The 26903-nt window shown below is 38.4% G+C and overlaps 2 protein-coding genes across 4 annotated transcripts in view; both read right to left on the minus strand.

Annotated features, from left to right (window-relative positions):
- The window catches only part of LOC114146246 (disco-interacting protein 2 homolog C), a 164918-nt gene extending 163461 nt beyond the window's left edge, over positions 1-1457 (minus strand). The window contains exon 1 of the mRNA XM_028020155.1: positions 1183-1457. Coding sequence (XP_027875956.1) covers positions 1183-1261 — 79 coding nt within the window. The 5' untranslated portion in view covers positions 1262-1457. The remainder of the gene's footprint in view (positions 1-1182) is intronic.
- A 4063-nt stretch (positions 1458-5520) lies between these two features.
- The window catches only part of larp4b (La ribonucleoprotein 4B), a 35844-nt gene continuing 14461 nt past the window's right edge, over positions 5521-26903 (minus strand). For 2 of the 3 annotated variants that reach the window (XM_028020188.1, XM_028020187.1), the window contains 15 exons: positions 26228-26372; positions 22185-22358; positions 21378-21450; positions 15959-16095; positions 14765-14868; positions 14480-14590; positions 14252-14305; positions 12932-13162; positions 11938-12044; positions 11590-11847; positions 11226-11250; positions 10976-11140; positions 10231-10409; positions 10034-10145; positions 5521-9418 (listed from right to left, as the gene is read on the minus strand). In XM_028020188.1, the coding sequence (XP_027875989.1) occupies positions 9089-9418; positions 10034-10145; positions 10231-10409; positions 10976-11140; positions 11226-11250; positions 11590-11847; positions 11938-12044; positions 12932-13162; positions 14252-14305; positions 14480-14590; positions 14765-14868; positions 15959-16095; positions 21378-21450; positions 22185-22358; positions 26228-26372 (2205 nt within the window). In that variant the 3' untranslated portion in view covers positions 5521-9088. The remainder of the gene's footprint in view (positions 9419-10033; positions 10146-10230; positions 10410-10975; positions 11141-11225; positions 11251-11589; positions 11848-11937; positions 12045-12931; positions 13163-14251; positions 14306-14479; positions 14591-14764; positions 14869-15958; positions 16096-21377; positions 21451-22184; positions 22359-26227; positions 26373-26903) is intronic. The other variant, XM_028020190.1, reaches the window with a different exon arrangement.

Raw genomic sequence — 26903 nt, forward strand, 5'->3', positions numbered from 1 at the left:
AATTGTGTGTGTGGGGGGGGGGGGGGGGGGGGGGGGGGAGGGAGGGGGTTTACATTATTGACAAAGTTTTGCATACATTTGTAATGGAAATGGAGCTACTGACCCAAATCTGCTTTTAATTGCTGAAATAAAGCTTGGCTAAATGCTATGGGGTCCCATTTGTAAAGTTACACAGTAAAAACTTAACAGTAATATTTTTGGTTTATTTAGCCAGAGACAAAAAAATGCAAATGTTAATTTTTCAAAGTCATATTTTTACAAAGTTTTGTAAACATTCATAAATGTCAGAGTTCCCAGCAAAATATCTAATTCACAAGCGAAATGTTTAGTTTACAAATGATATACTTAGTCAAGCTAAACGAGTACGTAGTTAGCTTTCTAACTAACTTACTAGGTAGCTAAACAAGCTAAATTTTTAGCTTCCTAACTAAAATATTTAAGTCTGAGCTAAATATTTAGCTTTAGTTAAGAAGGTAACAAAGCTAGCTAGCTAACTATTTAGCTTGGTTAGGGAGCTAAATACTTACATTTGTAGCCAAAATGTTTAAGTCTGAGCTAAATATTTAACTTTCAAAATAAATATTAGGTTAACAAACTAAATATCTAGTTTCAAGCATTTAATTGACAACCGAAACATTAACAATAAATATTGACAACTGAATATTTAGGTCCAAGCTAAATATTTAGCCAATACGCAAATTAGCTTGTCAATAAGCGGAAGTGGAATATCAAAAGTTAAAACGCATTTATTGTTGAGGTTGTTTGTTTTTGTTTGTTTTGTTTTTGAAGTTGCAACATTTTTGGTGATTTCTTAAAATGATTTAAACAAAGTTTGTCCACTCCTGCTTCAGATCACATTCAGCTGATTATTTCTCCAAAACATGCAGAAAGCGTGAATTAAAAAGTTGGGGGTTTAATTCATATTCCAAAAACATTCATTAATCACTGATTTCAAGCCACAATAAATATTATTTTTTGCAAACAAATGCAGCCAAACAGCTTCGCCAGCACATCCTCTGCATCCCTCCATCAATCAGCGCCATGTGTGAATTCATTAAGCCGGACTTGAACTTCTGACTTTTCCAACCCGCAGCAGAAAAAACACCTCACAGCTGACATCCCATCAAAACAGCAGAACCAGAACCAGAACCGAGCTCAGCGGGGGGAAATCCCCCTACTCACCCTCCGATAACTCCAGCTCCAGCTCGGCCAGTTTGGCCCGAACCTCTGCAGGAAGCGGCACCGGGTCCCGGTCCGCCATTCCTCCGACACAAGCCGACTTTAAGCTCTGTTTTCCGGCTCTTTACTCCTTGTTTTGTCCCTCCAGGATTTTTTTTCCTCCGAATAACTCCCCGGGAAAAAAAGAAGCAGAAATCCAAAATCGGTCCGAGTCCGCGTTAAGCGTGTGGCTCCGTGAGAGGCAGCGGAGACTCCGCAAAACAAGCGCCAAGCTAGCGCAAGGCTGGAGAGACTTCCGGTGAGATAGCTTTCAAAATAAGAGCGGTAGCAGTCAGACACCTGTAGCTCTTCTGATAAATCCCGAATTTCATTTATTAAGTTTACACAAGGACAAGAGTGTGATTGCTAAGTTTAATTCATATCATTACATCATTAACTTTATTTTTTGTGTGTGGATAAAACATTACAAACATCATTAAAGCTTTTTTTTTAAAACTGTTAAATTAACCTTTTAGTCAACTATTAGCAAATGGAAAAATGTTTTGCAAAATAAGTTAAAATAATATTAATAAATATATTAATAATAATGAATGAAATTTTTTTACATATTGATGTTTTTATTGCTAACAAATTCTTTATTTTTGTAATGTTCTTCCTTATCCGATGATATAAAAGATAAAATGATGAAACAACAACAACAACAACAACAATAATAATAATAATAATAATAATAATAATAATAATAATAATAATAATAATAAATAAATCCGCTTCTTGTGCTTTTAATTTGAGATTGAAATTAGATTGCATTTCCTGTTTAGTGTCTGGTAAATTATTCCTAACTTTCTGTTACTTGCAGGTATAATTTAGAGGACTAGAGACTATGAACAGAATTATTAGATGTTGTATCTTTGTTTTCCCAGTTTAAGGGGAGAATATGTTTAGTGTGTTTGTGTTTCCAAGAAAAATGATGTGGAAAAAAATAAAAAATAAAAAAATAAAGGTAGCGGAAAATGAGCCACGAGGGGGCGCCAGATGTCAACTTTTCTTTTTTCACAGTTTCAAACTGTTTAAAGTTTTCATCAACAAATATACAGATCTTATAACTATTATTATTCATAAAATAATGGCCACACTACCTATGACATCAAACACCACCTGAACTGTGTGTCTGTAGATCATTAAAGAGAATAAAGAACATGGATACATGGAACAAATGAACATTTCTGACTATTTACTTCTAATTGACTAATTCTACCACGTTTATTTATTAATCATATACTAGAAATCTGTATGTTAGCTATTCCCAAAATACCTAAAAAATAAAATGGGCTGGTGTTTATGAATAAACAGAAAAGCTAAAACAGAAACAAACTTCAGACAGTGTGTTTGTTGAAGAGAAAATAAACATGTTACCATTTAAAGTGGGAACCATGAAAGATGTAACCATTTGACCTGGTTCTGCAAAAATGCTAAGCTAAGATAAGATAATTTAAAAGTCATTTATTCAATTAATTAGCATTAATTTTACTACTGCTTTGATAAAGAAAATCTTCAAACTAACAATAAATTGGACAAAACTGTTGTGTAAACACTGTTTTTGGTGCTATAACCAAAACTTAATATGTACAGTTGAAAGTATGTTTGCATATATTTACCATCGACTTTTTCTATCATAATAGATATAATTTATCAAATCACATAACCTATAATTTACATCCTATCATCCATGCACTGTTTTGCTGTTTATTCTTGAACTGATATAGGGTTGATTTGATTTGATCATTTAAAACCGGAAGAAAGTAAATCTGTTGTGAGACGTTGCTGCCATCTGGTGGCGACTCGGGGTATTTCACACCAAACCGATAAATTTTTTTAGACAAGTCATAGAAAATAAAGACTTAGTGCTGTAAAGTGACGTTTTTCTAATTCAAATACAGTGCATTTTAATTTATTTTCCTTTTTTTTACATTATTCTCATTAAATTAATAAATTGTCACGTGAACTAAAAATCCCCAAATTTTGAGAGAATTGGGGACAGGGGGCGATGTACAATAATCTGAGTTCAGAGTGAATATTTTTGTATTTTTATTCTACTTGACATGATTAAAAAGATAAGATCTTCTCATTTTGTTACAAATTGATATTGCTCAGAATTTTCTATTGTTCTATCTAAATACATTTGAAAACTGGATGCTTTCATTTAAATTAGATAGATAATAGATAGATAAATCTTTATTGTCATTGTCACAAGAACAACAAAATTTAAAAGGTGCCAGTCAGTGCATATGCTTAAAAACAAAAAATAACTGTCTCACAATTCACACACAATGTAAGAATTAACAAATAACTGGAAAAAATAAATAAATAAGAACAGCCACATTCTCACATACATCATTTATGATGATTAATGGTTGTTTTTGATTGTATTTAGTTTTGTTATTGCTATCGGGTAGAAACTGTCTCTGAGACGGTTGGTTCTGGTTCTGGTTGCTCTGTATCTTCTGCCTGAAGGCAGCAGTGTTAACAGAGAAGGTCCGGGGTGAGAAGTGCCCTTTGTGATGTGTTGTGCTTTTCTTAGACAGCGGTCACTGTGCAGGCCCTCCAGTGAGGGGAGAGGGCAGCCAATGATTTTTTGGGCTGTATTCACAACCCTTTGGAGAGCTTTCCTTTGAGCCGTAGTGCTGCTGTTATACCAGACGCAGATACAGTAGGTCAGTATGCTCTCTATGGAGCACTTGTAGAAGGACACCAGCAGCTTCTCCTTGATGTTGTTCCTCCTGAGAACCCTCAGGAAGTTCAGTCTTTGCTGGGCCTTTTTTATCAGCTCCAAGGTGTTCATGTTCCATGTGAGGCCCTGCTCAATGTGGACCCCCAGGAAACGGAAATCAGCTACCCTCTCCACACATTTTCCCCCAATGGTTAGTGGTGTAATGTCCGTTTTATTCCTCCTGTAATCTATTATGAGTTCTTTTGTCTTTGAGTTGTTGAGGAGCAGATTGTTCTCCCTGCACCACTGCAACAGCCGCTCCACCTCACCCCTGTAGGCGGACTCGTCGCCTCCTGAGATGAGCCCCACCACTGTGGTGTCATCAGCAAACTTGATGATGGTGTTGCTGTGGTGGGCAGAGGTGCAGTCGTATGTGTACAGACAATAGAGCAGGGGGCTCAGCACACAGCCCTGTGGAGAGCCAGTACTAAGGCTGAGGGCAGTGGATGTATGTTTTCCCACCCTAACTCTCTGCTGTCGGTTGGTCAGGAAGCTCAGAATCCACATGCAGGTGGAGTGAGGGAGGCCCAGGTCCCCCAGTTTGTCCACCAGTCTGTGAGGGAGGATGGTATTAAAAGCAGAGCTGTAGTCTACAAAGAGCATCCGCACATAGCTCCCCTGCTGCTCCAGATGTGACAGAGCAGCATGGAGGGCCGTGATCACAGCGTCCTCTGTGGATCTGTTGGCTCTGTAGGCGAACTGGTGGTGGTCAAAGCCAGGAGGGAGAAGTGCTGTGATGTGACCCCGGACCAGTTTTTCAAAACACTTCGTCACCACAGGGGTTAGTGCCACTGGCCGGTAGTCGTTGAGGCAGGAGATGTGAGGTTTCTTGGGTATGGGGACTATGGTGGAAGATTTCAGGCAGGATGGGACTGTAGACAGGGCTAGGGACTGGTTGAAGATCCTGGTGAAGACTCCAGCCAGCTAATCGGTGCAGTCTTTCAGGACACGTCCAGGGACGCCATCAGGTCCAGCAGCCTTCCTTGGGTTGACGGCCCGCAGTGTGCGCCTCACCTCCTGCTCCTCTACAACGAGGGGTGTGGTGTAGTGTGGCTGCCTCTGTTGGCTTCACCTCAAAGCGGGCAAAGAAGAGGTTCAGCTCCTCTGCCAGCGTGGCGTCGCCTTCCGCAGCTGCGAGGTTGGTCCTGTAGTTGGTGAGATGTTGGATTCCCTGCTGTTGTTGCTGTCAAGGTAGCTGTCAAAATTAGGCAAACCTCACATCTTTCAAACAAAAAATATGAAACTATATTGATTGATTGACATTTAGCTGTTAGAATGGCCTACTCAAAGTCCAGACTTGAAAATTAATCCTGCATTCAATCTCAATTAATTTTTTAAAGAACGGAAGAAAATTTCAGAGATTTACTCCCAAGACAATTCATCCAATGGGGCTGAATACAGGTGCAAGCCACACTTTTCAGCTTTTTATTCATAAAAAAATTGAAAATTGTGATTTTTCTCCTTACTATTTGTTATGCGACTTCTTATTTCCAGAGCAAATCAGATTTTTTCAAAATGTTTGTAAAAGTAATATCAAGAAAACTGGTTCTACAGAGAAGACGACGACGACATTGGCTCTTCAACAGTGCCTAAATCTTTATTTTTCAGTAAGCTACATTTTTTTCTCCAAATTAGACAGTTTTACATCATGACACAAGAGTAACTTAAATTATCTAGAGCCGACATGTACGCTTGATTCCAGTCTCAATGGAAGAAAAAAAACAAAACAAACCCCAGAAAATAAAAACAAAACAAAAAGAAAGAAGCCCTCTTTGCTGCGACCTTTGACCCACTGGGGTAAAAGTCCCGAGCCCCCGATTGTCCACAGCTGTTAGCTCAGGAAGAGTTAATGAGTTAGACCACAGTGAGCCGATTAAGCAGTCCGACGTCGCGTTCTCTTTGTCGCGTCTTTGATAAAGTCAGATATGCAACCAGAGAGCGAGAGAGAAACCCAAACGAAGAATGGCACCGTGAGAACAGAGATGAGAAGATCGATATGAAGCTTTTTTTTTCTTCCAGGTCCAGAGGTTGGTTTTTTTCCTCATCAGTCCGGATTCCTCTGGTTTTGTTCTCCGAAACATGCAACCAGACACTCCTCGGCTCGTCAACATAATCATCGTGAGACGTTTTCAGCTCAGTCAGGAAATGAACAGCAGGCCTGTGTGATGGCATCGGTGAAGAAAAAAACCCCAAAACAAACTAATCAGTGATTCCAGTTGAGCCTTGAAGCCTGAAAATTTTATCTTTTTGTACATTTATCAGGAGAACGAGAAAGAAGGGGAAAAACTCCAGAAAACGCACAAAAAGTTGGATATTTTTCTTTGTGTCACACAAAAGTTTTTATCCTTCAGCAAATCAAAACCCCAGAACTTCTGAATCGACTCTGTAGCGCCACCTGCTGTACAAACAGATGGTGTAAAAAAAAAAAAATTAAACAAACATAATTTGATTTGGGGGATCAAGCACCACTCTTTAAAAGCCAAGAGTTGAGTTTCTCTTTCACCAGATTCAAATTTTCTGTTTTTCCCGTAACGTTCCCGACGGTTTCTGGAAAAATTTCAGGATTGGAAAATATGGAAAAAAAAGACTTCCATCAGATCCAGATGAATCAACTGTGCTAATGCTTTAATTTATTCATCATTCAGCAAAAACTGATCTTATTAATGTTTTAAACAATAAAATGATTATCCATCTTTTTCATGAAGTTTCCCAAAAAATTTTTTGTCTTATTTCCAAGCAAATTGTATATTTTAGATCATTTCTGCACCTAAAACTCATTCTTTAATGATGGCAAACTTACCAATACATAGAAAAGCAGTTTGTTGTTTTAGTGTTCAGATGCCATAATACTTTTTTTCTTCTAAATTAAATCTAATTATATTGGATTAGACAGATTCTGCAATAGTGGCTCCAGTTGATGTCAAAAAAATAAATATGTAGTGCTTTTTTTTGTTGGGAGATTTTTTTTGTGAATGCGGTGAAAGAGAAGCCGGCTTGAGAGGAGGAAGAGGAGGGACGAAGGTGACAACAAAGATGGAATGCCAGACGACAAAAACCCAACGAAAAACAAAACATTTCAGCAGAAATCAAACTCTGCAAACTAATTATTTTTTTAAAAAGAATTATTTTCCAAAAGCACAACACTTTTGTTTGTTTTGTGTGTTTTTTTTATATCCTACATCCAGCGACATTATAGTTAACAAGGATCAATATATTTTTTATAATCATTTTAAGGTACCTCTTATAGTTTTCTGAGTATTTACAACTGTACAAGCAAAGCACATACTTCAAAGTGCACATTTTAATACAGTTTGGACTAGTTGCATTTTTACAAGGTTTAGAACGATTCCCCCCTCCAAAAAGAAACCAAACAAACAGAAACAACCTGGAACTAAAGTAAGAACAAAAACATTTGTCTTTCGTACAATTTTTTACAGAAATCAGTGAAAAGAAAAGTAAACGCTGCCAGATTTTCTGTCTAAAGTAAGACTAAATATTTTCCACGGCGTCGCTTCGTTAAGCTCGTTAACATCCGGGGGGGATTTTTTTTTTCCTCTTGAGAAGAAATAAAAACTCGATGCTCATCTTGTATAAAAGTTAAGGCAAAGTTATTTTTCAAGTTTAAATAAAATTCAAGTTTTTCAAACACTGGATGGATTTTTTTTTTTTTTTTACATTTTATGTGTGCAGAGACTTCAACATGGATTCTCATTCCCCAAATCTTCTCACTTAAAAAGAAAAGAAAACAGCTCTGCTTTATAAATAACTGGATATGGAAACTTTTTCATCATTTTCCACCAATAAGGGAAAAAATAAATCAATCCATCCGAGTGCATCTCAGTCCTTCAAAACAAAAACAGAAGAAATAAAGTAGGTATCCAAATGAAAAGCAGCATAAAAACTAATGAAAAAGAAGGTTTTTCCTTTTCCAAATGGGCTCCGGTTTTCCTTTAGTGGGATTTTGTGTTGGAGGAAGACTTGATCGAGACGTGGTTCTTATTTCTGGACGGGGCCGCAAAGACAAAAATATTTATTTTCTCATAAAAATTTAAATATTTTAAAGATTTTGCCAGAGTGGCTGCTACAGTAAACAAATCTAATGAAAATCACAAAAATTCCCTCTCTGTGCTTAAATTCCGGTTCCTTTTTGCGGAAAACCAGAGAGAAGAGGCCAGGAAAAAAATCTAACTCTGTGTGCTTAAGTTGATATCTAAGGAAGAGTCTTCCCACCCTAAGCGAATCTAAACCAGGAGAAACCGACCCGACCTGCTTCTGCCTCTTCAACATGCAAGCAAACACAAATCTCTTCCGCTTCCCTGAAAATATTCCAGGTTCATTCCAGCTTTTCGCACTTTCTGGATTCACCATCCGCCAACCAGCGCTTCACGAGCAACAACCGCCTCAACGGGAAAAACAAATCATCCTTAAGAAGCCGTCCAGAAAACTATCAAGACCCAATTCTCTCCTGCTTCTCTTGTGTTAATTAAAGATCTGTAAATGTAAACTGAGAAAAATCGCAGAGACTGACTCCAGGAATCTAGCACCATCTTTCAAATATTCCGATTAATTGCAGACACCTGGATGGTAGCTAGTGTTACAGTTTTCCCAGGTGGTTTCCCAACAACTCGGATCAAAACTAATGGATTTTCGACAGATTTCTTCCAGTTTTTTCCGGCAGAAAAGTTTGAATCAGAGACAGTTTGCCGCCGTTACAGGCTGGGCAAAATATATATAAAAAAAGGGTGACCCCTAGTGGCAGAAAACTGTAACTGCTCATGGAAAAATAATGAAAGTTAGTGTAAATAAGTCGGGAAATTTATCGATGATGAAATCCCACAACGAAGTCCGTTTGGGCCGTGCCGCCATAATGGCAGGCTGCTGCAGAGAAGTGAGGGAAAATAAATGAAAATTATTTGAAAAATCAAATAAATAAACTAGAAAAAGAAGAAAAGCAGAAGAAAAAGAAGAGACAGAGCTCTACATGCACAGTAAAGTGCTTTATGTCTGCAAGCCCTGATCCAGAGAAGAAGGCGTCCTCTATGCTTGTTGCCGACTGGTGATACTGGGGGAGAAGTGGAGTAGCCCTGACTCGTTTTTTAGACTTCTGTGGAGCGTAGTGGAGGAGGAGGAGGGTCCGCCTCACTGCGGCGATTTGGGCGGGGTGTGGTGGGCGTCTCTGCTGGAGGGTTTCCCTGGGTGGGGGGGCGGCGAGGCCCAGCGCCCCACCGGCCTCCGACCCTCCTTCAGGTGCCGAGCTGTGGAGGCGGGCCCAGCTTTGGAGGGCGGGTGGTAAGTCTCTCTGGGTTTGTGCTCCCCTGACGGCGCAGAGGAGGCATCGCTGCACTTCCTCTCCTCGCCTGCGGGGGAAGCGCAGCTTGGCTTGGCTTCCTTTAGGGGGGCTGAATGCAGCGGCGTGGGGGCATCCTTTGCTCGCTGGCAGATCTCTGCGTAGGACGGCTTCCTCAGCTCCTGACGGCCGGAAAAAAGGTTTCAGCAAATCAGATTTAAGACTTTTTAAAACATTTTTAATGATACATGGAATTAAATTTAAGACCAAAAAAACGTTGGGGGCAGAACGTTGGAGAGTAACTAGTTACATTTAAGTAAAGTGTTTTTTTCTTTCTTGAGTAATATTTCTGGATTTTCTGCCCACTGAACAAACATGTTTTAACCAAAAATTCACCAGACAGAAAAACACCTGCAGTTTATGTTAAAGTTTCATCAGTTTTTTATTGAAAGAAATTGATCTTCTTTTGCCTGATTTAAATTTTTTATATGAATTATTATAATTTTGGCCCTTAAAATAACAAAATTTCCTTTTAACTTAGGACCAAACAAATTATAAATGGTTTGCGATAGAATGCAACTGGAACTGTACGGATTGGCAAATGAAGTTCTTATATTTTTGTCTAGGAAAAATGCACAGAAATCATTTTAATATCTTATTAAAATATTTTGTAGAAACCTATAAACTTCGTCCAAATTCTGTTGTAGTTTTGAACATAAATAAGTCAAAGGAATAAACTTGATAAATATATCAAGTTTGATGATAAGTGAAACTTAAAACGTATTGACAATACTGACCGTGGCGGCGCCGTTGACTTGCACTGATTTGCTGGCGGTGGACAGCGTGCCGGGAACGCGCTCCACCGATAGCGGCGCCTCTTTCGGCTTCGCCTCCGCCCCCTTCACCTCCCTGGAAAACAGAAACAGGAAGTTGAGAGTTTATAAAGTCTGGACTTCAGAATCGTCTCCGTTGTTTTCGTCGCTGCGGTTCTTACAGCGAGGCCGAGGGGGCGGGGCTCAGCGGCGTGCCGGGGGTCGACGTGGAGGTCGGGGGGGCGGTCGGGGTCGAGGGGGAGGGCTGGAAGCTGGGAGGCAGAGGGGAGGCAGACGACCGGAGAGGCTCTTTGGGCCCGGCTGGAGGAACAGTGCCGCCGCTGGGGTCCGGATTCACAGTCTGGAACAAGAAGAAAAAGATCTGGTTAAAGGAACAGTTCCTGGAAAATATCAGAGTCTGTAAGAAACCTTCAGGCTCCGCGGTTCATCGTGTTTACGGTGTTTCAGGCCAAAAACTGGAGTAGGGAATCAGGGTTCCGACATTTCTTTCATTAAAAAAAACTCCAGATTTGATTTTCCCACATTCGAAACTAAAGTTTACAGTTCAATCTATGGACCATATTTCTAGATCGAGATTTAAATATTCTAGAAACAGCAGAAACAGGAAGGAAGGAAGAGAGGATACAAGGAAGGATAAAAAAAGAAGGATGGATGGGAGGAAGAAAGGCAATAAGAAAAAATAAGCAAATAGGGAACGAATGAAGGAAGTAAAAAAGTAAACAAGGAAGGAAGGAAGGAAGGAAAACCTTAAATCAAATTCCAAACTTTTCCAGGGTTTTAAGTAGTGAACCCTGAGGAACGCCTCGATCCTTTAAATATGGTGGCGTTCCTCGCAGGATTCGGACCCACCGCTGGTCCTCCGCTGATCAGGATAAAACCCGACAGGTTAGCAGGTCCGGTTCTCACCCGCTCCTTCGTGGGTCCCAGCACCACGCTGCTCGCCAGCCGGCTGTCAAACGCCTCGTCCGCCTTCAGCTGCCCAGCGGCGCCCGGCAGCGGTGGGAAGCTGGACAGGCCGAGCTCAAAGCTGGGAGACGGGGGCTTGGGCGGCGGCGACTGGGGCGTCGCTCTCTGCACGGAGACGGACAGAAACTCAGAACCGGAGACAGCAACATCAGAACCTTTCTGATGGACGACAGGAAGGAGGAACACTTACCGTAAACTTTTCATCCCTCTTTTTCCTGGAAGAAGAAAGAGTTTTCCTTTAAGAACGGAATTTACAAAACTTCACTTCAAACCTGACCGGGCGGGCGATTAATCTAATTTGACCGATTAATCAAATATGATCAGTTATTCAATTTATCTAATTTTACATGTTAACCAAATTTAACAATCAAAAAATGTGACTTATTACCATTTGGTAATAAATCACATTTTTAGAAATTAAGCAAACATTACCAATGAATAAGATATTAGCGATTAGTTAAATTTCATTGGTTAATCGCATTTTTAGTTTTTGAAGATTTAATTTTTTAAATAAACAAGCACGCATCACACCGCCTGCAGAACAACAGACTCACCTTCCCCGGCCGAGGGAATAATCTGGGATTAGCGGCTCGGTGACGCGGCCGGTGCCGGCGGCATCGCGGCGGGGGAAGGCGGCGGTGGAGGGCAGCCTGGTTCTGGGCTGGCCTGAGGGGAGCCGGGCCGGCGGGCTGCTGCGGACCCCGTTCAGCCTCTCGCTGGCGAAGCCGGGGAAGAGGCTGGGGTTGTCCAGGAGGCCGGAGCTGCGGTCCGCCGTGGGGATGCTCGGCCTCAGGTGGGGTTTGCTGTGATTCCTGAACGGAAAACATCAAGTTGAAGGTGATGATTGCACGGTTCTGGTGCTGGAAACGTTTTTGTTTTGGGCATCAGAGAGACCGACCAACCTGTTCCTGGGGGAGAAGTGTCTGACGGTGAGCGGCGACGTTGCTGGTTTGAAGCTGTGTGACGTGGTGAATCCGTTGATGAACTGGTTGTTGTGAAAGGGGGTGACCTGGAAGATTCATTCATTTATCAGCTTCATGAACAGGAAGTGAACTGTGTTAAAGCTGCAGCTAACAACTACTTTTAGTAATTGATTAATCGATTGTTCTGATGATTAATCGGTTGAAAAATGGCCAAATTCTGCAGTTTTTTTCATTTAACCACCTAAGATGAAACAATTAGTCGCGATGAATTTATTGTTGAAATAACAGTCAACTAATTTAGTGATTGATTCATCATTAACTGGAGAATACAGACTCAAAGAAGGCCATTTGTTGAAAGAACAACATAATCAGAGCAGAAATTAAGACAAAGATTTTCCATTTAAGATAAAAGAACCATTCTTTCAGCTTGACTCAACATTAATACAGTGCATGGCTAATCTAGGGGTTATTTTTTGGATTAACTGATTAATTGGTTGAAAAAGATGCTTGATAGGAGAAATTTTACCAAATTTGAGCCAAGTGAAGCCAAAACTGCCACTTAAGGAGTTCTGGGTAGAAAATCTTTACAGTCAAATGTTTTATTTTGTTTAAATGTGTTTTTGTTTTGAGTCGTTTTGGCTTAATAACTCCTTTGACAATTAGCTTTTTTTTGAGTCTGTACACTCAAGTTAATGATCAATCAGTTACTAAATTAGTTCACAATTATTTCAATAATCAATACATCGTGATTAATTTTATTAATCCAGAACTGGATGGAGTCATTTCTGAACTTTTAAACAGAAAAATTCACACTTTTCGAAACAAATCAAACCATAAAAGCTGAATTATTCTGTCTGGAATGATCGTTTTCCCCTCAGATTGGTCCAATAAATCATCATCCTGGTACAGAGTTTACTTCAGTTAGTCGCTTTAAGCCCATGGTGTGTAATCCAGTGTGTGTTGCGAAGCGTACCAGCGCTGGGTCGATGAAGCTGTGCGTGGTGGACCAGGCCTGCGGCGTGATGAGGCTGTAGAGAGGGAACTGCTGCTGCGGGCTGTAAACAGGCGGGATGTAGTAGGACGTGTAGCGCTGCTGCTGCTGCTGCTGCTGCTGCTGCTGAGCGTAGGGATTCACCTCCACTGGCCGGTAACCGTTCTTTGGCATGAAAGTGTTGATAGCGATTGCCTTCGCTTTTATCCTCGCCTGGCGGGGAGAAAAGTCTTAGATTTAGAAAACAAGAAATATCGGTAATCACAAGGAAAGTTGATTTTGAGCTGAATTTGACCTCGAATTGATCTGAAAGGTAATTTATATCTGTATTTATTGAATTTAAGGGTGATTGGAATGAATCAGGGTTCATTTTTGTCGAGAGCTATAACTTTAATAAAATTCAGCTTCAGAGAAGTTTCTATTTAATATTTTTTTACTGAGCAATGTAAGCAAAAAAATCATAGTGTGAATTTTTCTGCTCATAATATTGATGAAAAAGTACTAGTTCTATTGGTAGATTATTTCACTTGTAACAAGACATTTTCCCATATTATAAGTGAAATAATCTGACAATGGAAATAGCAATCTTTCATCAAAATTAAATAATTGTTGACTTACAACAAGCTCTTATATCTATATTTTTGCAATGTTCAGTGTTTCAGAAGTTTAAAACAATGTAAATATCCGTCAACTGATATAACTTGACTGATATATTTTAATTGTTCTGATGCCCTAAAACGCTGAAATGTGAAAAAACATGCAAAAAATAGGAAATGAAGGAGAAGACAAACTTTTTCACACCACTGTATGTGGACAAATTTAAATCGACATAATATTTCATAAACTGGTGAAGGCGTGTGCAGAAAATAAATAAAATAAAATCTGTGTTTAGATCAACTGAAAATAGAAGTACAAGCACTCATATCTGCGGTGATTTCTCCTAACAGCATCCCGGGTTATTAAATATGGATGTTTACTCTGCTGCAAACATGCTGCATGAAAAGTTGATGAAGATCTAAAACAGATGTTAGCTTTTATAAATCAAAGGATTTATTGAAGCCAGTCAGCTCACTGCTCAGTGGAGATTAGTTTATTTCTAAATAAACAGAACTAATTAATTATATAACAGGACTGACATCTAGGCATCCTTTTAAATAAAAAGAAAACAACAGCAAGGCTCTGACAACAGAAAAACACAATGTTTTTAATTGTGTTCTGGTTCCATAATTAAAAACATGAAGTAATGAGTGAAAAACAGAGAGGTGACGACACCTCAGAGGCTGTAAATGGCCGGATAGATACCTTAATTGGCTTCCCTTGGAAGGTCTTCACTTCTTCACGAAGATACTGATATGCCTTTGGAGAAAAAAATGATGGGATAAAAAAAGTAAATCAGTTTCAGATTTTTTAGAGAGAGCGAGAGAAAGAGGAGGAAGAGCGATAGAGAGAGAGACAGATGGATAGTTGTATTCCCAGTTTCTCTTGGGACTTTATTGATCTGACTCAGGTTGGAGAGGAAACGCTGGTTACCTGCTGTGCATCTGCTTCTGACTCGAAGGTGATGAACCAGTTGTCGTTGTAGGCAAATTCACAGTTGATAAACTTGGGTAAGTTGTTCCCTTTGAAAAGGGCTTCCACTTCCTGGAGAAACAACGAGGGAACGTTATTCACACCGAGGAGAACCAAAACAGAAAAACGCAGTGATCCAGAGTAAAAACAATCAAGATCATGAAAATATTGTAAACAGACGGAAAGAGATCTGTGTGAATAATGAAAATATCCCATCAGGCTGTGTTTAATCTGGCCGACACTGACCTCTATAGGCGTGCTCTCTGGAACCTCTCGGAGGATCACGATGCAGCGGTTCTGATTGGGTCGCACCTTCTCCCCCTTCTCGTCCACCTGGACCAATGGCAACGCTGCAGGACGACATAGAGAAGTTTTTAAAAATCAATTAGTAGACATTTTTTTTAAATCCTCTGGTGCTTTGGACTAAATGGTCCTGGACTAAAGTCTGGTTTGAATCTCAAATCTTTTCTGAGTAACTTGCATGTTCTGGTTCTCCACCTTCCTCAGTTTGATGCTCTTATCATCCAGTTTTTGTGCAAGTTTCTAGCAAAGTTTCAGCCAAAATGGTCAAACAGTGGCTGTAAGTGATGCTATAACTCCCACCTGCAGGTGGCAGTATTTCTTCTACGACTCCACTGTCTCAGTCTTACTTGATGCTAAGTTATAGGTCGTGATTGATATGGCCAAATATCACAAAATTTCTTGCAAATATTTCTGAAGTAGTGCCACAAGATCAGATAGTTTGACTACAAAACAGTAATTAAAAGCGATGGTGAAATCCTCGAGGAACTGATTCTATAGGGTTTGGATCAATATCATGCTGAAAGGCCTTGTTTTCTAACACCAGATTTTGATTTTAAAAGACATTTTAAAAAACTTTTTTTTTTTAGGGTTAAAGTCTGAGAAAGATTTTTTTTTGTTTTTTTTACTTAAAATAATTTATTTACTTTAAAAATATCTGACTAGCTTGTTTAATTAAAATATTGTATGCCTAAGTTATTGAAAAGAAAATTTAATCAGAAAACATTTTTGTTTTTAATCTGATTACTTTAATTTTGCAGATTTTGGCTCACAGACATGAATGTACATGGACAGGCGGACAGCATGATAAACCTTTTTAAAAACAATATATTTCTTCTTTAAAAAATAAATCTTATTTAATTTTAACACTTTAGCAGCGCCAGCTCTCTAATTTAAATAAAAATGTAAATCCAAGCTGTTGGAAGGACATGATTGAGCAACAAAACAAAGCAAGTAGCTTCAAATTAGGCTGTAAATGAAGTCTGCGTTTAAATCAAATGCACCTTAATAATCAGTCCAGCTAAATCAGTGTGAACCACTTCCTGAGCGGTTGCTGCAGCTGACTGACGTCACGCTGTTTGTTTTAAAGCCGGTGGTTAAACATGGAGGTGAGCAACATGACAAGAGTTTTCTACTCACATCGTAAAATGTCCACTATCAGCTCCACGTCAGTGCTGAGCTTCTTGACGTGGTCAAGGTTGGCCACCGTCACGATTGGCACGTACTGGTCGCTGTCCATCTGGGAGATGAGGTACATGTCACTGGCCAGGTTCTCCCTGACGGAGAGAGAAGAAACGGGTTAGGACTGAAATCAGAAAGTGATGCAGGAGCTCTCCGTTTCTGCATAAATCATTACCCACTAGTATTTCATAACCAAGCAGCGCACATCTGGTTTCTGTCAAGGGTTTTGAAAAAGAATCTTAAAAATGCAGAATATGAGGTTAACAAAAGAGTTTATTTTCTTAAAATGTGGAGAAATTTGAACTAGATAGTCTTAAATGTTCAACAAAATTCTTCAAATTCATTGCAGTTAATTTTATCTTTGCTTGATGCAACTTCCATAAAGTTAAACGAGTGAAATTAAGAAGAGTTTTAAAAAGACTAAGATTAACTGTGATAGGATGGAGGCTTAAAAAGACTGATTCAGATAGTGAATCATCAAGTAATTTTTAAGGTAACTTATTACTTCTGAAAATGAGTATTAGATTACTTTCTTAGAGAAGTAATCAGTAATTTCTAGGTAACTAGACCAACTCGTTGTGGATGGTAAAGATGTCCAGTAGCAGACATTCTTCCATCAAATCTAACAAAGCTTCTGACTGAAGACTGTTGCTTTATAACATGACTGTCATGACATGCTAACAGCTCAAGTTCCAGGCAGCTAAGAGGATATTTCAGAGAAAATGTCCTCTATGACACCATCAGTTGCTGGCTTGCTCTGCTAATCCACCTCATTTTCTTTTGCTACTCCTCTTTGTCTGGCTGTACGATCAGAAAGCCATTTAGAAAGAGATGTTGGAGTAGTTACTATGATTTGAAATGCTAATCAGCTGCTCCCGGTTGTAAACGCAGCCCCTTGTTGCCATGGTTACGCACCACAACAACTGTCTGAAAGTAAGAAAGTAAAAACAAAAATCCTTCCAGCTGCACAGCATCCAGAACCAGAGGGAATAGCTGTCCAAACATGCAACTGTCCATCCATAAACTTTATAAAAACAAAGTATACAAATAAATAAAAGTGTACAGAACAATGAGAAAAGAGGAAAACAATCTAAATTTGTAAGGTTTTGACTTGTGAGTAGCAGCACTGAAGAGGCGTTTAAAGGCTCTGAAACGGGCCTTTCATTCAGACCATGCCTGACGCCCACAGAGGAACAATGACAACCAGATGCCTAAACAGAGTCCAGCCTCACTTGGGGCCAGACTCAGGCCTAAATAAATAATTAACTCATAACGTTCGGTGAAAGCAGCACTTATCGTGGTATAGCTTATGGCATGGCAGAGTAAAGCTCTGAATAAAGAATGAATAAAGCTGAACATCCAGAAGGAACTTAAATGTAATTTGATGCGAACATAGACCAGTGACAGGTATGCAAATGTTTTTGGGTTGCATTCGGCTGCTTTGTAGACAAAACCTGTGTTGGAGATAAGAAGTTTTTTCAGCCTTCTTAGATTAGAGAATGTGGAATCTGATGATGCAAAGAATATTTCTTTTGTTTTATTATTTTTTATTCTTTTATTTTTATCCTTTTAATTTTATTTTATCATTTTTGTTTTATTCATAAAATACAGAAAATTATGGACAACCCTGACCATCCTCTTCATGATACTGTCTTGGGAAAACGGAGTAACTTCAGTCAGAGGCTTCTTCAAATTCACTGTAATACAGACTGCTGCAGAAGACCTTTCCTGCCAACAGCCATCACCATCTACAGTAACTCTTTGATTCTCTAGTAAACTTTTATTAATTCTGTTGGCAATAATTTAAAACATGCACAATAATTTTCCTGTCTTTTTGGAGTAAAACTATTAATGGAAAATGTTTAATAGAAGCTTCACCTGGTTATTTATCTGAGATCTTCAGATTTAAAATAAATTTGAGTAAATACTAATTAATGCAATGATTAAGAATGTTGCAATAAAAAATCAAATTATAAATTAAAATGGGCTCAATCATATCCATTCTAATTCATATTTTTTGAAGGGCAATTTTGTTTACAAAGACTTCATATTGCATTATATTTATAGCTTTGGTTGTGTTTTAATTTTGGATATTTAAAATATCTTGCAGTTCCATTGTTAAGTTTTTCTTACAAAATAAACGTTTACTGGTCTTTGAGAGGGTAAACTTGCATCATTATGCCATTATCAATATATTACTTGAACATTATCACTTATCACAATAATTATTGGGGCAATTTACCATCCAGGAAATTTGTTATCAAGACAGGCCAAGCAAAAATAAAAAGATAAAAGATTAAGTCTGTCGAGACAGAATATTTAGCTGTTATTCAGGCATAGCTATGGTATTGGTACAGATGGTTTCATCCTAAATCTTGCATCACATTTGCAGAAAAGTCTGTAGTGACACTGACTTAAATCATCTTGATTAAGCTTAAGTGTGGAGTTTCTGAATAGAGGTAGAAGTAAAAGGTCTAACGCAGACAGTGACGTAGATTCGTTTCTGTTTTCTGGGTTTCTGTTTGTGTTGACGCATGCAGCTGGCCAGGCGGCACATATTGTGAGCTGCCAGCAGATGTACTCCTTGGAGGCCACAAGCAGCTGATAACCTTTACATCTTGCAGACTACAGAGGGCCCCTGAGGTTTAACCGCCACGGGAAAAACACTGCTGTGTCGGAATGCAGTCGTGTTGTGACGGTGGCAACACGAATCCACAGAGTTTCACAAGAAGGAAGGAAACCGACGGGACCCCACTGTGGACCACAAAAGCTGCTGTTCTCGAGGTTCATGAATCATCCACAGCTACTGGCTCACTGTTAAAGCTCCAACAGGAAAACAGGTGGACGACATTCAGCGATCAGTTAATGTGGATAGTGAGGAAAAATAGATGGCTTTAATTAGGAACATTAACCAAATTAATTAAAATTTTAATTGAGTTATTAGCAGGGTGTGTGATTAATTAATCGTATTTTAATCAAACCTCAAAAAAACAATCAACCTTTTCAATTAAAAAAACGTTTTTTGTTGCTAAATCATTGCATAAATAGACATTTGAGCTCAACAACAAAGATATTTATTGTTTTAATCTGTTATTCAACCATCCGCGCTATTCTATCCATTCAGCTTTCCAGTTTTTCATGCACCTTTTTTAGAAATGTGGGCTGTGGATGCTGACGTTAGCTGCAACATGTTTAGAATTAAGATGCTGTTTTAGGCTTGAATAGCTTCGCTGATCGGCCAATTCCTTTTATGAAAACAATATTTATTGGAAAAACAATCGAATTGTTTTTCCAAGAAAAAATAACCTCAAGTAGACCAAAAGAGATGGCTTTGCTGTTCACTGATGTGGGCAGGTGTCGTTTGTGTTCCAGGGTTTCACCAACTCAAATATATATGTACAAAAGTTTCGGCCGAAACATTTATACATATATATATTTTAAATAAATAAATAAATGAATAATAATAACTTCAGTAAAGTTTGAAAATGTTGGTAATTAATTAATCAAAATTAAAGCACTGAAGTTCTATTAAGCTATTAATTATGCATAACACTGGGGCGTGCCGTGGTGGCGTAGTGGTTAGCGTGACCCATATTTGGAGGCCTTGAGTCCTCGACGCGGCCTTCGCAGGTTCGACTCCCGGACCCGACGACATTTTCCCCCCTCTCCTTTCCCGTTTCCTGTCAGCCTACTGTCAGATAAGGGACACTAGAGCCCACAAAAGACCCCCTGGAGGGGTAAAAAAAAAAAATTATGCATAACACCTGATTAAAAAGTAACTTCACACAACTGAGCTGCTGATAGAGACCAAAATGTCTTCTTTTCTATCAGAATGATTCCAGTGGTATACTGGTGCTAAAGTCAGCTTAGCAACGCTTCTTTCTGATTCAATCACAAGCTCTGGTACCAATAAAGTGATGCTATCTGAGCATCAACTGTTAGATTGGCCAAAGAGAAAGAATAGGTTTCACCAGGGGCTGAAGAGGCCAACTAAACACTTACTAGCTCTAACACTAGTTATGGTCTAACTGGATGCATTTAACCAATAAACAGTATAATCAATACGACTTAACATTAGAGAAACAACATGAGCTCACCGTCTCTCATCTTCCTGTTGGGTTTTATCATCACCTGTCACAGATTTTAAGTGGGTCAACGCAGCATACAGCTTCACTTAAAGCAGATACTTTCCACAGAGCCCATAAACCCCATTTCTGACTTCACCAGTTTGTTTCATGGCCGAATTTAGACTCAAAGCTCATCGGTTCAACTGAGTTTCTCCCCAAGATGAAGTAACTAATAGAGCTAACGTTGCTAACACGCCTGTGTGTTTTCTTCTAACAATAGGAAGTCATGGCAAGTGATCACTTACTCCAGGGTTTCACAAACTCAAACTTAAAACTTTTTAAGACTGTTATGAATGGTATTTAAGACTTTCATCAAGACAGAAATGCACAAACGAAAATCTCAAATCGTATGGGTTGGCAACAGAAGTAAGCAAACTGCCGATAAATTCTCACGTAATGGACAATAAAAAGCTAATATCTTGCTAGATAAATAGCCAGCTAAATAACTAATAGGGATATATTAGCAGCTACTTACAGGTAGACAAAACCACTTTGAGTCACAGAACGCAGTGAACTCATTCTTAAAGTTTTGCATAACAGTAAAGGTCAACAAGAAAGAAAACTACATACTAACTACATCATATGAGATTAAATAGTCCTGCTACAACAAAATTTAAGACCTCCGATTAACATATTTAAGGCCAACCGATTGATTTTTAATGAATGTGAGACATTTTAAGGCTGTAATTTTAGATATGTTAATTTAAGACATTTTAAGGATGTGCAGACATCTCTACTCTAAATCCAAGTTGTGCTGGAAGTTTCCTCATTCTAAAATGGGATGATTCCTTTCCACTGTCGCCACATGCATGATCAGGAGGAAAAATTGCTCGTCTTCTTCTGATAGAAAACTTTACAAATTGGCCCAATAAATTGAACTTGACTGAACTGAGTTTTAACTAGGATTTTACTAGAAGGCTTACAATTAAATAGGAACCTGTTTGAATTTACACTTACCCATGATAGATGCAAAAAGCTACCTTGCAAGATAGTAAGGGCACATTAGCAGCTAGTTACTGGTAGCCTCAAGAAAAATAAACTACATAGGATATACAAGAGTAAATAGTCCTGCCACAACAATATTTAAGACCTGTGATTTACTTATTTAGGTCAACTTACATTTTTTAAATCAATTTAAGACACTTTAAGACCTTAGTTTTAGATATGCAAGACTTAAGGATGCATAGAAACCAAGTTTATAGAACCTGTCAAGAACCAAAAGTAGCTTATGGATGAGAAGTTGGACTCACCGGGACAGGCAGAACTCCAGGGTCTTCTTCAGGTTCTCTCTTAAGCCCTCCTGGGTGTTGTCAGAGTCACTGCCTGTTGATAAGACAGGAAAGAAAAATTATTTTAATAGCAAGAAATAATAAATACATCTTTAAAAACTTGGTACAAAACAAACAAACTGAACAAAAAGTGAGATAAATGGAGGAAAAATAGAACAATGAATATTTAATGCAGAAATAAGAAAAAAGGAAATTGGCAAAATCTTCCCTACTGCTGCCTTTATAAGCCTATACAGCTGTGGATGAAACATATAATCAGTTTCTTCAGTTCAGTTATGTTAGCTTAGAGTTTGAATCTGTTGTCAATCAACACCCAAAGTGACCTGCAGAACATTTTTGGCTCTGTTACTGTTGTGCTTATTTCAAACAGAGAGCGCTTGGAGAGAAAAATCTGGGTGGATCATCAAATTTTAATGCTGCTGTGAATTAAACCTTTTAAAGTGGCCACTTGCCTCCTCAGAAAATGAAAACCAGTGGAGGATGAGCTCTACTTGGATGAAGCCATCTCATTCCCAGAATTAAAACTCTACTGCAGGTACGGCTGAATAGGTGATTCACCTCTAATTACTTCATGATTTATCTGGTGGAGCAAAGTGGGCCGAGTCCACGTCAACAACCCGGGTCATTTCCCTGCATAATTACCTCTTAAATCCTCACAATAAAAAACACACATTCCCAGGGAGCTCACCTGCTGGGTTTAACTCCAAACTGGTTTACGTAAAGTAACCTGTGAAAGCCCACAAACCGCCCAGTCACTAGCCAGCCCACCTGTGTGCCCAGGCTGCCCAGGGTCGGGGTACCCTGGGTAGGCGGGCTCGGGGCCCTCCAGTGTGACGGTGGCAACCGGGGCCGGCTCTGCCAGCATTACTGGTTCTGGTGGAGGCTCATCTGGGTCAGCTAGCTCAGGCTCCTTGTAAGCTTTGTCCTCACTGGCTTCAAAGCCTGGCAATCAACAAGGGCATCAATTATTGACAACACAGGCAATAAGATAATGATTCATCACCAGCCTGTTTGCATCTGAGCTCCATCAGCTTCACTTTGGCACATTAGCTAATTGGTCTAACCTTTGCCTAAAAAATTAAATAAAAGGATGAAAAATTACATAATGTGAGAATAAATAATGCATGAGTAACATAAACAAATTAAGAGATGAAGAGAAGATTTCCCTTGATTGGTTCTGATCAGGTCAAATACTGAAAAATATTTGTTACTATTAACCATCAAATCCCTAAAACTCCATTATCAGTCAATAAAATTCACTATAATACACTTCTTTAAACTCAATGCAGAGCTGGACAATAAATCAATAACAATATACATGGCAATAGACGTAATCAATCAATAGATAATACATCTGATAGAATGTTCAATGATTTCACTGAACTCCGATCCAGAACCGCACAGAATTCTGAGAGATATAGGAAATACTTCAGTCGCTCAACCTCTAAGCTAGGTTGGTGGCTTCAACTACCTCTCGCTCTTTGGTTGCCTAGCAACTTACTGATTCTTTGGTTGCCAAGCAACAACCTTTTGAGTAACTAGCGCAGCAGTTTATGGTTAACTGCTTAAAAATAATAAACAACAGAGTGGAATAAGAATAGAAAATGTCAGGCCACTAGTTTGACAGTATTTTAAATATTTAAAACAAAACACTAACCAATAATTATTGTATTGGCCAATATGAAACACTTGTATTGTGATAGATTTTCAGCCATATTGTCCAGCTCTAACTCATTCTCCCTCTGCAGAGATCTTAAATAAAACAGTCAAGGACTAAAAGGCAGCTAATTTGAGATAAGAAATCTGGTTTGGAAACCTAAGGTAACGGGCAATCAACTTGGTACCAAAAGCATGTCGTCTAGGACCAGCATTTAGAAAAGAAAAAAAAAGAAAACAAATATATTTACTGGGTAGTTTAATTTTCAACATTATTATTTTCCAGACGTTTCACAAACAGGCCACATAACCTTTTTCCCATTTCTGTTTTAGATCAGTTTGGGATACCAAAACATGTTGATGAGAATAAAAGCAGCAGGATTTAATTCAAAGTTCAATTTAGATCTCTTCACTTTTAACGTGTATATGAAAAATAATCTATAAAATATTGAAACATTGCCTGTTAATTAATGAATCTCCAACCCCATGCATGAGCTCCTTCAGGCTGCATCCTAAGTGCACAAAATAGCATAAATCGTAAATCCTTCCTCACAGCAGCTGCTAAGACTCTAAAACCAACAATACTTCCAACAAACTCAAGAAATGTTTAAATCCCTGCTTGTATTTGCAGTTTTCCCGCATTTCAAACAACATTCCACTTACAAGAAGTTCTGTTTCACTTCTTGTAAATAATCTGTTGTTCTTATGCACAAATATACAAGATCATGTGTTGCATCTTTAAATTATGCTTTTCAGTTCCACATTTTTTAGACTCTGAAAATGCTACTTTGAATAACTGCACAATATTTTCTAATGCAGTAAATTTGCCCTTCCTGTACGGTAGGTTATTCTTGGTCCATGTTTTATTTTTATTTTTTTGTGTAAATCTAAGCGCTTGTAGTCGGCTGTCACTTTGCTGACAAACATACTTCTTTTCTATTCCAATATATAAAAACATCACAAGCCGTCTCAAACATCATCTGCCACACAGCAGCAAAAGCAGACAAACAAAAATCAGCCATGACATTAAAGTGCCTTCCACATCATTTGATTGGCAGGTAATGGCTGAGGTAAATGCACTGTGCTTCCAAACAACATACTGGTTTTTACAGGTAATAAACCTGCAATTACCTGCTCTGCAGCAGCAGTTCAGCCATTAAAGGTAAACCACTGCTCATGCTTTTATAGCACATAAAAGTGCAGCATTTACGCTAAAAACATGCAGAAACTTCATTCTGTAAACTGAAGAAAATTATTTAAATGTCTGGAAGAGAATGATTTTTAACACAGCCACAAAAACAAGTCAATAAGTAAACAGGCAGAAGCTGAGCAACATGGAAACAATGACTTCAGCTTTTCTTTATATTGGTGGAAAAGCTGTGATATCAGGATGTGGTTCAGACTCACTTCAGTTCTTTAAATTTACTCTTTAGTTCCATTTTGAAACTAAATCTCCAATACAAAGGTTCATGAACAGCTATTAATATACTTTCTAAGTTTTTTAAAGACGCATAAACAGTCACAAATACACTGTCAGTTGGATTACATTTTCTATAAAATATCCTCGTTTGTATGAAATAAAGTGAGAGCAGAGCTAATCGTTGCTTTCGGTTTCCGAACCATATCCTTGTTGCTTCTGCGCTGGACGTTAATCAGTTACATTCAGGGAACAGTGGATAGAATATATTAATGCATCATATTAAATTGGGTATGAATGATTAAAGACGTGTTTCACACATGAAAAATGTGATGTGTGGCAAACAGGAGAGTAAAAATAGCTTGTTGTGAATGAGCTGATAGTGTAGCTTTAATACCCACATGCAAATGAGACGTCAGAGTTTCAAGATGAAAAGACTCGCCCTCAGTGTTCAGTGGCACAACTCTTAAAATGCCTCCAACTGACACCTAAAAATAGCTCCAAGGAATCAGCCTGAAGGAAAAGTCTTTAATAAACCTGAAGGTTGTTTTCTTTTTTTTTTTACTCATCAGAAAGTTTAGCCTGTTTGGGCTCAGCTATACGATTCTGCCATAAATGGTTTAGCTTGTTTCATTTCCTAACCAATCTGAAGCTATTGCTGTAATTTGGCTTCAAAAACATTTTAGACTGCTGAACTGAAGAGCAACAACAGACTGTTGCATCCTTTGTGCGCAAAGGAGCGTTAATACAGATCCTTCCTCCCAGTGGTTATCAGACTTTATAACCATCACTGCTCCCAACAAACTCAACGGCATCCCTGCTGGTATTTGAACAATTTACTGTCTTTTTGCTCATTTTTAAATCACATTTTTGCCGTTATTACGCATCTGTTTGTCTGCACTGCACTGATGTACTGCATTGTAAATAGTCTGTTAACTTTTTAATGTTCAAAACACATCCACATTAAGTACATAAAAAATGAAAAGGAGTCATATTTAGATCTGTCATGATAACATATTTTGCTGGAAGATAAATTGTTCTAGAAGTTATTATGATAAAAAAAATCGGTTTTGAGAACATTTTCAAGTATTATAATGTTAATGGCATTCTCAAAGATCAATAAACTTTAAATAGTAATGTACATTTAATATTTTAAATATCCAAAATAAATAAACAAACAACAAATAACTATGAAGTCTGTGTGAACAAAATTATTCTTCAAAAAAAAGGGCTAGACGAGACTAAAGCACCAAACTGAAGAGTTTTGTCATCCAGTTTTTGGTAAAAAGAGAGAAAAGAGAAAAACGATAAATCATACAAATAGAAACTGTTGAGTTTGTTTTAATTTCTCATGCAGTTGATTTATTGCTTAATGAAAAGAGCCTAATCCTAACGAGTTGTACATCCCTTGGATAGCGAGTATGTTTCTATTTCTGATAAATGCTCTATTTTTATAAATTTTTTAAATATATTTTTTAACACTTTTGGATGTTTTGTGTGAACTGCATTTCCCCAGTGTGGAACAATAAAGGATATTTAAATTCTATTTTACAGGAATTTGAGTATTTTCTATTACTTATCCCTTTGTATATATATTTTGTTTATCCTTTTCCTTAAATATGCATTTAAGGTTTTATTTTCAATTATGTCAGTTTTGGTCTTCCATATCATGGTAGCTAAAAGAGTTGATTGTAAGATTGGAAGTGGTCTGCATGTGTGTCCCAAACGGGCAACTGACCTTCTGGGCCGGGGTCGGCCGAACTATCGCAGCCTTCCTTCCATGATTGAGTGGTGGTGTCAGCAGTCCCGCTGGTGTCCAGGCTAAACATGTGGTTGGCCCATGCCTTCGCATTGGGGTTGAGGTCTGAAACCTTGGCTGATTCCTGGGAGAAAAACAACAACACGGTCCGGTCAGAGAAGCCAAGGTTTGTGCTGAAGCAACATAGATCTGTGGTTTGCCAACTCTAGTTTTCACTCTGTTTAATGGAGATTGCTTCTGAAATTAACAATAAAACTGATGTAAGGCACTCAGGAAAGCTCAAACTTGGAAATAAATTTAAAATGAAAAACCCTCCCACAATACAAAGGAAATTGCACAAGAGCAGAGGGAACCTCAAACCACAGACACACAAACAGCTGCTGGCTGAAACGGGAAAATCTCCATTCTAACGCTGCAACCGCCAATTATTTTAGTAATCAAATTATTCTGGCAAGTGATCAAATCAAAAGATGGCACATTCTTATCATTTTTTATTTAAGCACTTAAGCCATTCTAATTCAAAATTCAAAATAGGCACAAACAATTAGGAAAATAAACATTGCATTACCTAATACAATAACAGTATTTCACTAGTGTACACTTCGTCATTTATAGCAAAGGATGCATGTGAAGCTAAAAACAATCCTAACATCAG

This window comes from Xiphophorus couchianus, chromosome 6 (genome assembly GCF_001444195.1).
Source record: "Xiphophorus couchianus chromosome 6, X_couchianus-1.0, whole genome shotgun sequence".
Lineage (NCBI taxonomy): Eukaryota > Metazoa > Chordata > Actinopteri > Cyprinodontiformes > Poeciliidae > Xiphophorus > Xiphophorus couchianus.